General features: G+C 47.2%; 1 protein-coding gene across 3 annotated transcripts in view; it reads left to right on the forward strand.

Moving 5' to 3' along the window:
- Galnt10 (polypeptide N-acetylgalactosaminyltransferase 10) overlaps nt 1–17,397 on the forward strand; it is a 238,707-nt gene that overhangs the window by 188,751 nt on the left and 32,559 nt on the right. For all 3 annotated transcript variants that reach the window (XM_078051408.1, XM_078051395.1, XM_078051402.1), the window contains exons 6-7: nt 5,218–5,401; nt 9,936–10,053. In XM_078051408.1, the coding sequence (XP_077907534.1) occupies nt 5,218–5,401; nt 9,936–10,053 (302 nt within the window). The remainder of the gene's footprint in view (nt 1–5,217; nt 5,402–9,935; nt 10,054–17,397) is intronic.

Below are 17,397 nucleotides of genomic sequence, written 5' to 3' on the forward strand. Positions count from 1 at the left end.
TCTCCTCACACAGATCAGCGGGGAGCTTTGTGCTAGATGATAGGCTTCTGAGACCCAGGGTCCAGGATCCCATGGGGTTAGAAAAAAGATACAGGCCAGAATTTCTGGTAAACTGTTTATGTAATTAAACTAAGAGACGGTCTGCATCTGCCTCTCATTACTGAAAGAGTGAAAAAGTAAAAAGCCTCACCATAAATTGCCTAATTTATGGTCCTGAAGGAACAACCCATTTGTAGGGTCATTCTGTGACTCATAAAGACAATGAAGTGGTGGGGCACGAAGCTGAGCTTGTGGTCTAAATAGCCCTTAACTCTGTTTCTATGGAAATGTACGAGGGCCATTTTCATAATCTGCAGACGTGCGTGCAAGAACATCCCCCCCCTTTTTCTTCCCTAATAGAAATGTGAACCCATGGTGTGGATGTAAAAGTCTCTCCCTCTAATATCAGCAGCTGACAGAGCGCAGCATGGCTTTTGTCTAGGAAACCATTAACACCTGCATGCATGGCTCGCTCTGTCTTCCTCAGAGATTAGACATTTCTGAGCCCACAAAGGACTCACCCCCCCCACCCCCGCCAAGAAAGTCGCTGTTGATCCTCATCTCCTCCTGCTTCCCATTCATCTCCATCATCATCATCATCATCATTATCATCATCATCATCATGCTGATGGCCCCTTAGTGTTTGAAGCCATCTCCACATTTAAACTTCACTGCTACTTAGTAAAGCTGACAGGTGAGGCATTATTATCCACAGTTTGCAAATGAGGACACTAAGGGGCAAAGAGATGAAGGAACTGCTCAGTCTCCCAGCTCCTGCTTCTGAGCTTCTCTCAGTAACCCCCGTCACAGAGACTGTCAGCCGAGTGCTGATCTTGCTGGAGGCTGCATCGAGCATCTTGGCTCCATTATCTGCTCATTCTCCTCAAGGATCCCCCATGAGATAGGTGACATCTTCCTCCATTGTGTTGGCCAGGAAGCCGAGGCTCAGATGTGTCAGAAAGCCTTATCCAAGGTGATCTCCTAAAGAGCAACAAAACAGGGTTTGTTTGTTTGTTTTTAATTGGTTCTTTTAGTTACACCTGACGGTAGAATTCATTTTGATAGTAGAATTCATTGTACAAGCATGGAATACATCTTATTCTAGTTAGGACCCCATTCTTATGGATGTACATGGTGGTGGGATTCACTACAATGTAGTCATATAAGGACATAGGAAAATTATTTCTGATTCATTCCACTGTCTTTTCTATTCCCCCTCCCTTCCCTTCAGTCCCCTTTGTCTAATCTACTGAATATCTGTTCTTCTCCTCTTCCTCCTTATTAGCTTCCACATATCAGGGAAAACATTTGACCTTTGTTGTTTAGGGAAATACTTATTTCATTTAGCATGATATCTCCGGGTACATACATTTACTTGCAAATGCCATAAAGTCATTCTTCTTTATGGCTGAGTAATATTCTATTGTGTATACAGTTTATTCATTAATCTGTTGAAGGGCATCCAGGTTGGTTCCATAGCTTAGCTGTTGTGTACTGAGCTGCTATAAACATTGAGTGGCTGTGTCACTGCAGTATGCTGATTTTAAATCTTTTGGATATAACTGAGGAGTGTAAATTATTCAAACAAACAAACAAATGAGAAGTGGGATAGTTGGGTCAAATGGTGGTTCCATTCCAAGTCATCTGAGAAATCTCCATACTGCTTTCCAGACTGGTTGCACCAATTTGCACACCCACCAGCAATGTATGGGTGTGCCTTTTTCCCCACATCCTTGCCAACATTTATTGTCACTTGAATTTTTGACAATTGCCATTCTGACTAGAGTGAGATGAAATCTCAGTGTAGTTTTAATTTCCCTAATTGCTAGAAATATTGAACAAATTTTTAATATATTTGTTGACTTTGTTTTTCTTCTGAGAAGTGTCTGTTCAGTTTCTTTGTCCATCGATTGTTTGAGTTATTTATTTTTTATGCTGAGTTTTTTGAGTTATTTATATATCCTGGAAATTAATGCTCTGAGGTGCAGGTGGCAAAGATTTTCTCCATTCAGTAGGCTCTTTCTTCACATTCTTGATTTTTTTTTCCTTTGCTGTGAAGAAGCTTTGTAGTCAGATGTCATCCCATTTATGGAAGATTGATTTTACTTCTTGTGTTTTAGGGGTCTTGTTCAGAAATTCAGTTCCTGATCCAATATGTTAGAGTATCAGGCCTAAATTTTCTTCTAGTAGGCTCAGGGTTTCTGGTCTAATTTCTAGGTCTTTGATCCACTTTGAGTTGAGTTTTCTGCAGGGTGAGAAATAGGGGTTAAATTTCATTCATCTACATATGGATTTCCGGTTTTCCCAGCTCCATTTGTTTAAAAGGTTATTTCTCTGGTTGTTGCTTTTGTCACCTTTACCAGGTATGAGGTAATTGTGTTTTGTGGGGTTTTTCTATGTGTCTTCCATTCATTTTCTTGTTCATTTGGAGCCACATTACTATAGCTCTATGGTATAATTTAAGGTCTGGAATTGTGATGCTTCCTACTTCACTTTTCTCATTAAGGGTTGCTTTGGCTATTCTGGGCCTCTTATTTTTCCAGATAAATTTTATGACTGCTTTTTCTATTTCTATGAAGAATGTCATTGGGATTTGGGTGGGAATTGATTGAATCTGTATAGTGTTTTTGGTAACATGGCCATTTTGACAATATTAATTCTGCCTGTCCAAGAGCATGGGAGGTCTTTTCATCTTCTAAGGGTTTCCTCTATTTCTTTCTCTAGTGTTCTATAGTTTTCATTGTAGAGGTCCTTCACCTCTTCTGTTAGATTGATTCCCAAGTGTGTGTGTGTGTGTGTGTGTGTGTGTGTGTGTGTGTGTGTGTATTGAGACTATCATGAATGGGATGGTTTTCCTAATTTCTCTTTCAGCTGATTCATCATTGGAATATACGAATATGACTGATTCCTGGGTTTTAAAATTTGTATCCTGCTAATTTGCTGAATTCATTTATATTATAAGTTTTAGAAGTTTTCTAGTGGAATTTTTTTGTTTTCTAAATATAAGATCATGTCTTCAGCAAACAGAGAGCTTGAGCTCTTCTTTTCCTATTTGTATCTCTTTAATTTCTTTCTTTTGCCTAATTGCTCTGGCTAGGGATTCAAAGACTGTTGAATAGAAGTGGTGAAAGTGGACATCCCTGTCTTGCTGCTGACTTTAGAGGGAATGCTTTCAGTCTTTCTCCATATAGAATGATGTTGGCCTTGGGTTTGCCATATACAGCTTTTACAATGTTTAGGTGTGTTCCTTCTGTCCCTTGTTTTTCTAGTGTTTAAAACTTGAATGGATGCTGATACAAAACAGGATTTAAACCTGGCCATTCCAGGTGAGCATAATGTACAGGATGTGGCCTTCTTAGGGCCTTGGCTTAACACCTCCCACCATCAGCCAGCAGCCAGCAGGGTGCTGCGTGCACTGCCCCAACCCTCCTTGGACACAAAGTATCCTGAATGGCCAGGAGTAATTAAGAAGGGAGGCCTTCCTCTAGATTTTTCCCTGGGGCAGTTCTTTAAGCATCTTTAAGCAGGGAGAAGCCTGGGGATGTGGCTCAGTGGTGGAGTGCTCACCTAGCACTGACCACAAAAAAGAGAGAGACAGAGAAAATCCCCAGAGAGCAGATCCAAGCCAACCGCCAATTCTAAGTGGGATTCGAGGAGGCATAGGGACTTTTTAAATCACACCCTGAGTACATCTGGCACTGGTGGTTTCCAGGCCATCCTTGAAGGTACAGTTGCCAAAAATACTATTTCTCAAACATTTTTATAACCATGTGTCACAGTTAGAAGCACATTGGACACCTGAATCCAATAAAGAATTGCACATGGTCACATAGTACTGCTGAAATACATTTCCTGATTATTTTTTTTTTTTAATACCAGGGATTGAACCCAGAGGTGCTTAACCACTGAGCCACATCCCCAGCCCTTTTTATTTTTTATTTGAGACAGGGTCTTGCTAAATTGCTTAGGGCCTCATTAAGTTGCTGAGGCTGGCTTTAAACTTGTGATCTTCCTGCATGAGCCTCCCAAGTTGCTGGGATTACAGGCATGCACCCAGCACTTTCCCTGAAATAATTCCATCTAGCAGGATATTTCTTAGCACCTGGAATGCAGTCTGACATTCATTTCTATTAATTATAAACACATACACATACACACACACACACACACACACACACACACACACAATCGATTTCATGCCCCACCTATGAATTGATTATGTCTTCAATTTTGGAAAAGACAAAAATGCTGCTTTCTCTCCTGGAAGGAAAATGGACTGTAGCTTGGTGAAACGTGGGCCCTGGCAGCTGTTGGCCTGCTCTGGCCCTGCAGGGCTCTGCATGGCAAGTATTGAATTTGACTCCCGGCTCAAAGCACCCAGGTGCCCCAGCACAGCCCACTTGGCCCTCTTGGCAGATCATCTGCCCTGACAATTGACGGACACCCCTTGGCTTCAGTCAGGGCTGTCTGACAGGAGGTGTGTTGATGGGCAGAGCAAGCCAAAGCTGGAACTCTGATGTTACGTTAGGCAGAGAGTACATGGAATAGGATCAGATTCTTCTAGGCCCAAAAGGGACCTTAAAGCTACCTGGGTCAAAGCCCTCATTTGCAATCTTAAATCACCAAGCTTGTAGCATGCCTTGGTGAAACCACAACTTGCAGGACAGTCCATTCACTCTTCTATAGTTCTGTTTGAGAATTTGAACTGAGCTCACTTGAGGAGGGCCATTTGCTTGGTGACTGAAGCCAGGAGCACCGGTGAGCTGTCAGGGGTGGACATGAGGGGCAAGCCAGGCCTGGCTGCTTTGGGCCATGAGTTAAGATCAGGACTTAGAATGGAAACCTGGCAAGGCCAGAACAGGGGTCCTCCCAGAAGGAAATCAGCCTCTTTCCATAGCAGCAGAGCCTCTTACCCCACTTCACAGAGAACATTGGGCCTTGGAGATGTTATTTGTGACTCAATCTCAGGACACTATTGTGGGTGGCAAGTCTGGAATGAGACCCGTAGTCCCTCTTGCTTCAATTAAAGCCTACACTCTCCCTTCCTCTCTGTGGGTTCTCAAACTCAAATGGTCAGAGATATCATCCAGAGAACATGTTAAACAGGAGAGTAAGCTACAGAATAGGAAAGGCACTTTGCTCCCGCCTCAACTAATGGGCATCTCTTGGCTGCTTTAGACCGCATCGCTCGGAACCGCAAGACCATCGTGTGCCCAATGATTGATGTGATCGACCACGATGACTTTCGTTATGAGACGCAGGCAGGAGATGCCATGCGGGGTGCCTTTGATTGGGAGATGTACTACAAGCGGATCCCGATCCCTCCAGAACTGCAGAAAGCTGACCCCAGTGACCCATTTGAGTGAGTATGAGTGACCCGTGTTTATCCTACTGGTCAACCCCATGACTGCTTCCCAGCCCACACACGGCTCAGGATGGCCACCTCCCCCAGAGCCCAGCACAGAGGGCCCAGATTCCTGGTCCCACTCAGTACCAAGTGACAGATATCCTAAGCAGAAGTATCTCCCACTCCTGGCATGTCACAGAGCCCTAGCTCAGGACTACCAAGCCAGTCACCTCCACCTTGGCCACCTCTGTGGACTTTGCCAGGGCTGCCCGGGGATGTATGGAGTCGCTCATGCTCTCTCCCTCTCAGGCCTGTGGCCAGCTGCCATCATCGTCATCATCCTCCCCAGTGCCAGGCACAGTGCTAAGCAGTCTTCAGCTACAACCAGTTTCCAAACAGGGACACCACAAGGCTAAATAACTTGCTCAGGTCACACAGCTGTTAAGTGGCAGAAGCTGGGGGAAAGTTCGGGTCTCTGGGCCTCTGGAGCCAGTTTCCCCTTCTTTCTGTGAGACCCCCTTGGAAACGTCAGGGTAACAGCAGCCTGTCCCACCAGGGGTTTGGGGTGTGGACTGGACTCAGGGCCTCCTAGAATGTGAAAACTGGAGGGGACCTTGGATGAGGTGCTCCACCCCTGGCAGATGAGGGGGACGAGGCCCAGGAGAGGGAGGGCTCGCCTGGGGTGCACACAGGTGAGAACTGAGCCGCTCGCTCCTCCCCGGCGCCCCAGCTCTGCTCTTCAGCAGGAGGTGGGCCATTCCTGCTGCTGCCATCCAGCTCCCCTAATTGTCCTTCCAGAGGGTTAGAGAAGCTCTCTGGACACAAAGCCAGAGGCCAGCCTCCCTTGCTGGGTCTGTTTCCCATTGCTGCTGTGACAAATGACCGCAAACCTTGGGGCTTACAACAGCACTTGAAGTTCTGGTGGTCAGAAGTCTCACTGGGCCCAAATCAGGGTTTCAGCAGGGCCGCGTTCCTTCCAGATGCTCTGGGAGAATCACTTTCCTGCCTTCCCAGCCTCTGGAAGCTGGGCACAGTCCTTGGCTCATGGCCCTCTTCCATCCTCAGAGCCAGAAGCATAGCATCTTCACATCTGTTTCTCTCCCTGCTTCATCCTCCTGTCTCCTTCTCCGACTCTGACCCTCCTCCTACCCTTGATATGCCCTTGGAGTGACATTGATCCCAGGTGGTTACAGGGGGCCACCAGGATTATCTCCCATCTCAAGATCCTTAACCTGAATCACATCTTTTAAAGTCTCTTTTACCACAGAAGGTGATGTATGCACAGGCTCTGAACATGAGGCTGCCTACACCGAGGTGCAGGTAGTGTTGTCGTGGGGCAGGGACACACTTGCCTTGCCACACTCTGGCCCCTAGTGAATCCCAACTTCTCTGCCCTGCTCTCCCCATCTGACAATAGGGGCTATTGGCTCAGCCATCTTCTTGGCACAGTGCATGTCAGAGTTCCTAGTGGCAACCTCTCAGTCTATGAGCCCCAGGAAAGGCTCAGAGGTCAGGACAACTGGGCTTCTTCGTGGAAATGATAAGTGACCAGGTGATGGAGCACCGCAAGCCAGGAGCTGAGTCCGTGTGCTTCCTCGGTGGGTCTGACCTCCTTCACCTCAGACATGCTCACCACCAGAGATCCCTCCCTCACCAGAGCTGTGATTATTCAGCCAAGATGTGTCACGTGGTCAGCACCAGCCTGCACATGCCTCAGAGTCAATCCGCGGCTGGCCAGCACTCCTGAGGAAGGAGACCAACAGCAGAAGTAACTAACACTTGGCCTGAGGTGGCAAAGCAATTCCAGCAAACATTATCATGCACAGTCCTTACAATAGCATCCTCAGTATAGGTAGTCTTGTCCCCATTGACCGTTGAGACCCTGTGATTCAGAGGGAAATGAGACTTGCCCAAGTTGACAGAGTATCAGAGGCTGAGGTCAAAATGAGCAGTCCCTGAAAATGGAATGTGCAGGGTACTCAAAGGAAGTCAGAACCCCCATTATTATAGGAGCCTTTGGCCCAAGCAGACAGACAGCCCTGTTCATCCCCCTTACCGTGAGTTCATATTTGCAACTGGTGAGCAGCAGAGGCCTGACCCAGTGTCCTCTAGGGCCTCAGTCTCCTCATCTGGACATTAGAGCAGTGCCTCTCAACCCTGGCTGCATGTTGGCATCACCTAGGGAACTTACTGAAATGCCCAGGCCACCCCAGGCCAGTTACACCTGAGTCTGGGGGTGGGTACAGGCATCACTGTTTCTTAAAGCTCCTGAGTCACTGAGATGACCAGGACAGAGAGCCACTGGCCCTGATGCTTTCTGAGGACTCTATCCTTCACATCCTTGGGTTCTCCAAAGCCTCTCTTCTACATTGCACGTGGACAGAACCCCAGAGAGTGGCCACTCAAGGTATCTGGTCATCTTCTGCACACACACCTCCCTGTGTTGCCAGTAAGTAGACAGTAGAAAGGCACAGCAGTGCTGTCACCATGTGAGAGACCGGGGTTTGGTGGCAGCCCATCCACCTACTAACCACATGCCCTTGGGCAGGCTGCACAGTGTTTCTGAATTTCAAATTCCTCCAGCTGAGGAGGAGGCTAGGACAGCCCCCGTGAGAGCTGGAGATGATGGCAGTACAGTGAGTGGCAAGCGCTGACACTCAGGCTGTTGTTATTATCACTGCTGAACACAGCAGAAAACGAGCAGGCCTGGAGGAGAAGCTTCCCTCCGGAGGCAAAGCCTTGAGCCTCCAAAATGCCTGGAGGCTGATCTCCTTCCTTCCACACTTGGCCTTGGCCTGTGTCCCTGGCTGCAGTCCAGGCCAGTTTCCAAGGGCAGAGTCTTGGGTCTGATTTCCTGTGAAGCACTAAGTCAGAAACCGTCTCTCCCGTCCAACCTGTGCATTTACTCTCCAGCCAAGCAACCCAAAATCCCACCGTCTTCAGAAGACAGAGGGGAGTGGACACAAGTGACACCTTCTATTTGAGTAGCATTGGATACTTTTATCAATGTACTGGCAGTGTGGGACAGGAAGTAAGCTCTCTCCATGGTGTAGGGAGGGGATCAGGCTGCAAGAGTCAGGCTGCAAGAAGTTCCCATACAAGTATGTAATCTTCCGTTTCCTTGTAGCCACATTAAACAGAGAGAGAGAGCAGGGCATGTGAGAGGCCTGGTCCATCCCCAACACCACAAAAAGAAAGAAGAAAAACAAGTAAAATTAATTTTAACAATATATTTAATTTAAACCAGTATATCCAAAATATCATTCTAACCTGCAGTGATGCTAAAATTACTGACAAATTCTGTCTTCAAACCTGTCTTGGAAATCCCACGTGTGTCGACTCACAGCATGTCTCCATTCAGACCACATTCCAAAACTTAGCCACCTGCGGCCAGTGGCTGCTGACCTGGGCAGCACTGGAGTTAGTGTTAAACAGTGGGGGCTGCTGCCGGAATGTTCTGGTTTGAAGGTCTAGAGTTTTCCAGTGGAATCAGAGACACAGCCACGCTCCAATAGATGGTCACAGGGCAAATACTGGTCCTCCCAGGTGCTGGCCCTGAGCGAGGATGGGGCCGGGGGTGCTAGCCGGCAACAGCATGGTGTCCTCTGCACTCAGCATGGTGCAGGCTACTCCCTGTTCCCCTGGGTGCCCCTTGATTTGTCCTTTCTGTGTCCTGCTGATGTCATTTCTTCAGTGACTTCCCTTTGCCCATTGTCCCTTGTCCAGAACCCCTTGAAGGCCACCTCCTCTGAGTGCCCTTCCTTGCCCTGCCCTGTACCCTGCTCAGACCCAGGAGTGGGAGGGAAGCAAAACCCTGCCTTCATGTTCCTGTGGTGCTCTGGCCTGCCCCTCCCAGGGACCCTTGTCACAACCATGTTCTGGATCCGTCTATCCTGAGGTGGCTGCCCCATGCATTGGCTTCCCCCGGAGGACAGTGACTTCCCTCTGTACCCCTCCAGGACCAGCAAGTAAATCAATGAGGGATCAAAAGGATGGAGTTTATCTTGCCTCCGGTTTAACTGAAAGAACAGAGACCGTGACTTCCGCACCCACCAACAGTGTCTGTGCAGGGCTTGCTGAACAGCAGCCATGAAAAAAGCAGGATCCTAGATGCCAACCCAGAATGGTGCCAGAAGGCCTGGCGAGAGCCCTCCAGCTGCATGCTTCTCATCCCTCTAAGAGAGGCTCAGCACAGACAAGCTCAGAGATGCAGACCGTTTAACTAGGGGGAGACTAGATGTACAGAGAAACCTGATATTCGTACATATCACGCGGCTCGGGGCCCATGGGAAAGAAGTACTACTGTGATTTCACTTCACAGGTGTTCTCAGGTGTTCATTGTGCAGGGTACTTTTGATCCACTTGGTTAAAATGCAGCATTTAGGAAGGGACATGGTAGGCAAGAAGGAGGAAAGCCTGGCACCCCACCCCAAAGGGCCTTAAAGCCCCAGGTCGACGCAGCCGTGTCCCAGGAGTGACCCAGAACACCATCCCTCGGGGAGAGGCCAGGACATCTGCATCCTCATGCCTCGTTCTTTTCCTTTGACAGGTCTCCCGTGATGGCCGGTGGGCTGTTTGCCGTGGATCGGAAGTGGTTCTGGGAGCTGGGCGGGTACGACCCCGGCTTGGAGATCTGGGGAGGGGAGCAGTATGAGATCTCCTTCAAGGTGAGCCAGTGCTCAGAAGCCCCTTCCCCTTGACTCTGCTCCTTGGCCCTGGGCAGGCTGCCTCCTGGCGTCTCGGACTCAGGGTTCTCAGGGTTCTGTGGCCCCTTTGCTCCTCAGGCGAAGGTGCCAGGGGCCAGTGGGCCACTCCTTGTGGGCATGTGGGGGACAGGGTGGGGATGCCGTGGGTGCATCCTCAGGCTGCCAAAGGCTGGTCTTGCTGGCATTTGCCTTCGATCTCTTCTTAAGATTCTGAAATAAGACAAGCCCCACTTCCATTCAAGATGGCATGTCTGGGATTGAGATGCCGGCAGCCCATGGTGGGGGAGGAGCCAGGAAGGCCACAGGATGCACAGGCCTAGAGGAACACTGTGCTGAGAGTAGCTGTGTGGCCTCACAGGTTCCAAGTTGGCCACTGGGTCTCCCCTCTCAGTTCTCCTTTTGTACCTGTCACTGTAGGAGTTTGACATAGAGGCCAGAGGGTAAAAGCTCCAATTGAGGATTCAGAAAGACCTGAGTTCAAATCCCCATTCCAACACTCAGTAGCTTCCTGATTTCAAGCTTTCCTCATCTGAAGTAGAGGAACAATAATAAGACCTACCTCACAGAGCTACAGTGAAGATGAACTGAGAGAATGTCTGGAGAGTGCTCAGCATATAACATGGGAACGTGGCCAGTGATTAATAACTGTAGACACACACTATCAAAGGTGCCATGAATAAACATTTACCTCTTTGATCAGCCCATGGGCTGTAGAAACTCTTGACAATGGAGGTAAAGGAGTCACTAGTTAACTAGTAGCTAGTTAACTACTCAAACGTGAGTGCACACTCTCCTCTTTATTTATGGGATTCCTTTGCGCCATCAGGTGAAGAAGGCCAACCCCTGTGAGACGGGTCAGCTTGTCCTATGCCCTTGTGGTCCACCAGCCTCCAGCATGTTCAGAACCTGGCTAAGGCAGATCCCCAGCCCACAAGGATGGCCAGGGCCATCACTAGCTGACACCCGTGAACACACAACCCTGATGCCCCCTGAGCTGGGCAACAAGCAAAAGGCTAGCATCAGGTGGCCAAGATCAGATCCTCGCTCTGCCACTTCCTACCAGCTGTGTGATCCTGCCCAAGGAAGTCGCCTCCCTGGGCCTCAGTTTCTGTTTCCATAAAATGGGTTTAGTGATGCTTTAAGCTTCATGGGTTGTTGAGAGGATTAATTTAGACCATGCTAATTAGGTGCTTTTAATAAATACCCTAAAGGTTACTATCATTATCAGCCTACAATATAAGATGACTTATACAACACTGGTTAAGCAGGTCAGAACTGGAGAACATAATTTATTTTTGTACAGAAGATTGACCCCAGGGGTACTTTACCACTGAGCCACATCCCCAGCCCTTTTTATTTTTTATTTTGAGACAGGGTCTCACTAAGTTGCTTAGTCTTGCTAAATTGCCAAGACTGGCCTTGAACTTGCAATCCTCCTTGATCAGCAGAAAAACAGCCACCTAGAGTGCTGCTGAAACATTATTTGGGTCTGAAAGGTAGTATGTGTCTGTTTTAACCTCCAGAGCTCTGAAGCTGTCCCTCTTGAGGACAGCAGCCTCCTCCAAAAGAAATAAAACAAATGTTAGTATCTCAGGGTAACCGTCAATATATTTAAGAATTCTGATGGCACAAACACCAACCAGTCAGAAAGGTGCCAGCCACAAGCAATGTGCATATGCTGTGGTGTGTGACAGCAGAGTATCCCCCTGAGCAGAGCTGATAGGACAGGCCCTTTGCACATCCTGGCCCATTTCATCCTCCCAACAGCTTGGAAGGGTGGGATCCATATTGCACCCACTTCACAGGGAGACATGGGGGGCTGAGACCACACGGTCAGAAGTGACTCAACTGGGGCCTGAACCCAAGCCTGCCTGACTCCAAAGTCCTAACCTGCTGTGTTTGTCAAAACATCAGAGGAAAGCAATTGAGAGAGAAAGGAGCCTAAGAAAATGGCTGCTTGCCCTTTCTTCTCAGTTTTTTCTTCTTCTTAGGATTATTCCTAGTTTGCTTGAATATTCTGCAGTCTCTTAGTGAATTGAATTAGTGACAATTTAAGTCAGAAATAGCAAATAGGTTTTGTCTCAGACCAGCCAACTGGAGCATCGGTAGGGTTTGCTGCACTTGTATGTTAATATGTATTCTGAAGCTGCATCCAGGCTTATCAGAAAGAGTATGGATTGATTAGTGATGTCTGCTTTGGTGTAGGTTTGGTGAGTGATGGCACATAGGTCATTGATTTAATATTCCTGACCCATGAAATCTAACTTTCCAAATATCACATTCTGCCGGGCATGGTGGCCCATGCCTGTAATTCCAGTGTCTCAAGAGGCTGAGCCAGAAGGATCACGAGTTCAAGCCCAACCTCAGCAATTTAGTGAGGCTGTAAACAACTTAGCAAGACACTATCTATCTCAAAATGCAAAAAAGGCTGGGGATGTTGTTCAATGGCAAAGTACCCCTGGGTTCAATCCCCAGTACCGCACCCCCCCCTCAAAAAAAAAAAAGGATCCCATTCCACAGGTACAGTGAAGACATACCCAAAATAGTTTTAACTGCACAGTTACCCAGTTGTCCATTAAATGCTGATTCATCAGGCATTCTTCTGTGTCAGTACCCAGAAATGGGCACATCCGAGTTGTGAGTTCTTCTCAGGATTAAACTGCAATAGGGTGGGATCAGCTTGTGTTTTATTTGCGCTATATTCCAAGTATTTAAAGGATCGCCTGATGTGGAAAAGGTGCTTAATAAACACTTGTTGGTTGAATACTCAGAGAATTTGGACCACTGGCCAGAACCAGCTCCAAGCTCTGTGGTAGAAGTCCCCCTTTCAGAAACTTCTTCTATGGAGAAGAGTCACAAGAGAAAGATGTGCACAGAGGAATCTAAACCCCAAAAGCTTTCTTTCTGTGTATTTCAAAGACCCATCTAATGTTACTCATCAGGCAATCATGGTAGAACAAATGGCATTTTTCTTCACACAGTTTATTTACAAAAGGCTTGGTGATGAAGCCATATTGGAAATCTCTGGTCCAGGAGAGAGATGGAGAGTGGCTCGTGTTCCCATTTGATCCAATTATGTCGGGCACTCTCGGGGGGGAAAGGGAGACGTTGTAATGAGGAGGCTCCTGCGGTCTGGAAGGGACTGTTCTCCCTTGGCTCTGACTTTCCTGGCTCTGAGAACACTGCATCTGCCAGTATGTCATGTCTCAGCCCCTGTAAAGGCCACCCGAGGCCAGGCGAGCAGGAGAGCCCATCCATCCGTGGCAGCTCCTCGCTGAAACACAGTCTTCATTTTCAGCCAGAGCCAGGCACCTACCAAGGGCCAAATTCCCTCCGATTAATCTCTGCTAAGCTCCCTGTTCTTGGTGACAGAGTAAAGAGCCTGGGCTGAAAGACATGAGTGTATTTCCAGAAATTAAGATAAATCAATATTTGTCATCAGGGCAGATAGATTAATACTTTGGCTCTGATTCCACACCAGCCTGTCTCTCCTGATGGGAAAACTCTAGAAAATACATCCCAAAGGTTCTGAAGTTTCTAGAAGAGCCACTGGCTCTTTCTCTTTCTTTCTCCCTCCACCTCCAACTCAGCTGAGCTTTGGTTTCCTAAAGGGGGGGTCACACTGTCTGAGTTCCCCCACTTGGAGGTTAGAGGTTAGACTCTTCCCAGTTTTAACGGTTCGGTGAATCTGGAACTCTGTAGTCTGGCCTCCCACTAGTGGAAAGCCCAGGTGCTATGCCCAGATGTCCACCTCACACAGGGCTGTCCCCCACTGTTCACTCTTCCTGAAGCATCTTTCCTTAGTTTCAGCTCCTCTGAGGAGCCTCCTTGCTGCCTAGGGACCATCCCCACGTTGGTCCTCACGTCTGCATGCACGCATCATGGCTCAGAATGCCCTGGGTTTACCCAACCTCAAGATCTTCCTCTCTTCCCTGCTGGACTCTGGGCTACCTGGAGACAGGAGGTGGGTCTCATCCACCTCTATATCCCCAATCTGGCTCAAGTGGTTGTTTTAAATACAGATGCTCCCCGATGTACAGTGGGGTTTTATCCTGAAAAAAAAAAAAAAAAACATTGTAAATTGAAAATGTAAGTTAGAAATACATGTAATACACCTAACCTACCTATTACCCTAGCTGAGCAACACAGCACACTGGTCTGTTTCCCCAGTGATCACGCGGCTATGTGGGAGCTGCAGTTCCCAGCTTCTGTCCAGCCCCATGGGAGAGGATCCTAGTACATATCGCCATACTGAGAAAAAATCCAAATTCAAAGAGCGCTTTCCATTGAGCGCCTCTCACTTTTGCATATTATAAGGTGGAAAAAAATCATAAAACAAACCATCGGAGTGGAGTACTGTCTATGACTGTTAGTGACATCACTGCCCTCCCCAGATATAGGGCACCATCTTAGGTTATGCTGTGTTGTGGGCAGGGTGTTCAGCAGGGAGACAGGGCCCTGGCTGCTCATCTCTTCTCCATCCACCTGGAGAGCCCCAGCCAATCACTCCACCTCCCTGGCCCTCACATCCTGAGGGGGTCCTTCCTCCCCCAGGAGACAGGGTAGAGTAGGCTGCTGTGGGGAAAACCCTTTGGCTTACACAGGTACAAGGGTAGTTTGGGTTTGAGAGGGCAGTGGCAAGATGAGCAGAAAGGGGACTGATTGAACCTTGTTCCCAGGAGGCCAGGACTAGAATGTCTTCACCTACAAGACTCAGAAGAAAGAATCCAAGCAGAGCCACAGCACCTAACTAGACTAAGAAAAATGTGTGCCCTGGGGCAGTGCACATTGACACTGTATCTTTTGCAAGTAGCAAAATTTGTTACATTTTGGAAAATCCATTGCATTTCAGAATAAGCACATTCTTTGACCTAAAATTCCATGCCCAGAAATTCCAAGAAAGACAACGCATATGTGAGCAAAGAACTAGGTAGGAGCTATTCGCTGGAATGTTATTTACAACCTGATTAGATCGAAAAAGACCTCTTACATATATCAAATTAAAATAATCCTTAAAAAATGTATGTACACTTCCTTAGCAGATAAATATGTTACGGCACATATAAACAATGGACTCTTACATAATGCCAAGGCCAATGTCTCGGCTTGGCACCAGAATCACGAGCCACCACACACCTTTGTAGGTTCAAACAGCAATTCTTTATTCCAGCTCTCACACCGCCTCCACACAGGTCCAGGGGCAATCTCGTTCTCCCGTCTGCCCGCACAATTCACCTATTCCACGAGGCTATCTCCAAATCCCATTTTAGTCTCACGAGAACTCAAGGGAACCAGCAGCAGGAACACCCTAATCCCAGCAATAATCTTCAACCTCTAACTTCTCTAAAACCCATTATCTTAAACTGGCAACGCCTTAAACTCAAGGAGCCGGTTACTTCCTCAAACCTGATCAGCTCTAAACCCGGATCCGCCTTGGTCCTTGAGCAAGGTCACTTTATTAAAGCATGCATGCAATGTCCCATCGAATGTCCTTTAAGCAGCATGGGGTGTGCTTGGCCCTCAGCAACATAAAAGAAGTTAGATGCCTCCAAAATTAAGTTTTAAAAGATGACTGAAAAATAGTGTGTGCATATATGCACACACACACACAATATGATATCATGCTCATCTTTGAATTCATGGCAAAGATCTGGGAGGGTAGTTCAGTGATAGGACACTTGCCCAGTGGGCACCAGAGGCCTGGGTTTGATCCCCATTTTTCAAATAAAAATAATTTGTCAAATGGCTGGTTTTAGCCATATGACAAATGCAAAGGAAATCCTTAGAATTTCTTCATACAGCTAATATTTTTTTAACACTTACCCTCAGTAATGTGTGGGGACCTTTGCCAAGCACTGCGCCATTTTTGTGTGTGTATGTAAAATTTTACTGAAGCATAGTATGTATACAGAAAATTGCTCAAAATATCAAGTGTACAGTCCATTAATTTTTTAAATGAATATATCCACACAACCAGTACTCAGATCAAGAAATAGAACATCAGAGAGAATATTTGTCCTTTGATTTTGGGGGGGACTGGCTTATTTCACTTAGCATGATAGTCTTCAGTTCCCTCCATTGACCAGCAAATGCCATAATTTCATTCTTCTTTATGGCTGAGTAATTTTCCATTGTGTGTGTGTGTATATAGATAGATAGATAGATACATAGATAGATAGATAGATAGATAGATAGATAGATAGATAGATAGACCACATCTTTTTTAATCCATTCATTTCTCGTAGGGCACCTAGGTTGGTTCCGTACTGTAGTTATTGTGAATTGAGCTGCTGTAAACATGGAAGAGGCTGTGTTACTGCAGTACGCTGATGCTCACCCACAGCAAGGGAGGGGAAGATTAGAAGTTTACTGGACTAGACAAAGGGGAATGAAGGGAAGGGAGGAGGGATGGGAAAAGGAAAGACAGAATGAATCGGACATCTTTTCTTCTATACAAATATACAATCAATGTAACTCCACATCATATACAACCATGATAATAGGATCCTAATTGGAACAAGTTATATTTATTCTGTGTATGTATGTCAAAATACACCCTCTACTGTCATGTTGAACAAATTTTTAAAAATGAAAGAAATAGAACATCAGCCTCGGTAGCCTCCCACATCCCCTTAGGGACCATGCCAATATTGGTCCCCACATCTGCATGCACCCAGCATGGCTCAGAATACCCTGTTTTTACCCAACCCCAAGACCTTCCTCTCCTCCCTGCTAGACTCTGTGCTCCCCCTACCCCTCCCACTGGCATGGCTCCCATCCTCAGAAGCTCCCCTGGCAATACTTTCATTCTCTATCCTCTCCAGTTTATAGGTGAGCAAACGAGACTTGGGTAAAATCACTTCCAAAAGGTCTTGTCCCTAGTGACCATCAGGGGTAAGAGGGCTGCAGAGAACAGCTGTCCCTGTCCACCTGATGATGTGCTTCTGTAACACTGCGTGTGTTCATAATAAATATGTATCACTTCCATGATCAGGAAAAAAGTCAGGAAGTTAAGCAACTAAGAAGGAAAACATTTGGTTTCTCAGCCCTCCTCACCCACCCTCCTCACATACATTCCAACGCGTGGTTTGAGCATTGGCAAGCTCAGGGATGCGATTCCCCTAAGTCAGGCCACATCAGGGGTGTGGCAGAGAAGACTCCAGGGAAGGCCTAGGCCCTGCTAAGTGAACCCAGACAAGGTTGCTATAGGGGACGGGGTGCCCACTGTCCTTGGAGAAATGGAGATGGATCCAGGTCATGGAGCAGGAATGAAAGGGAAGGAAGCCACCTGAGTGTTCAAGGCGA

Source organism: Ictidomys tridecemlineatus, chromosome 1 (genome assembly GCF_052094955.1).
Source record: "Ictidomys tridecemlineatus isolate mIctTri1 chromosome 1, mIctTri1.hap1, whole genome shotgun sequence".
NCBI classification, from domain to species: Eukaryota; Metazoa; Chordata; class Mammalia; order Rodentia; family Sciuridae; genus Ictidomys; species Ictidomys tridecemlineatus.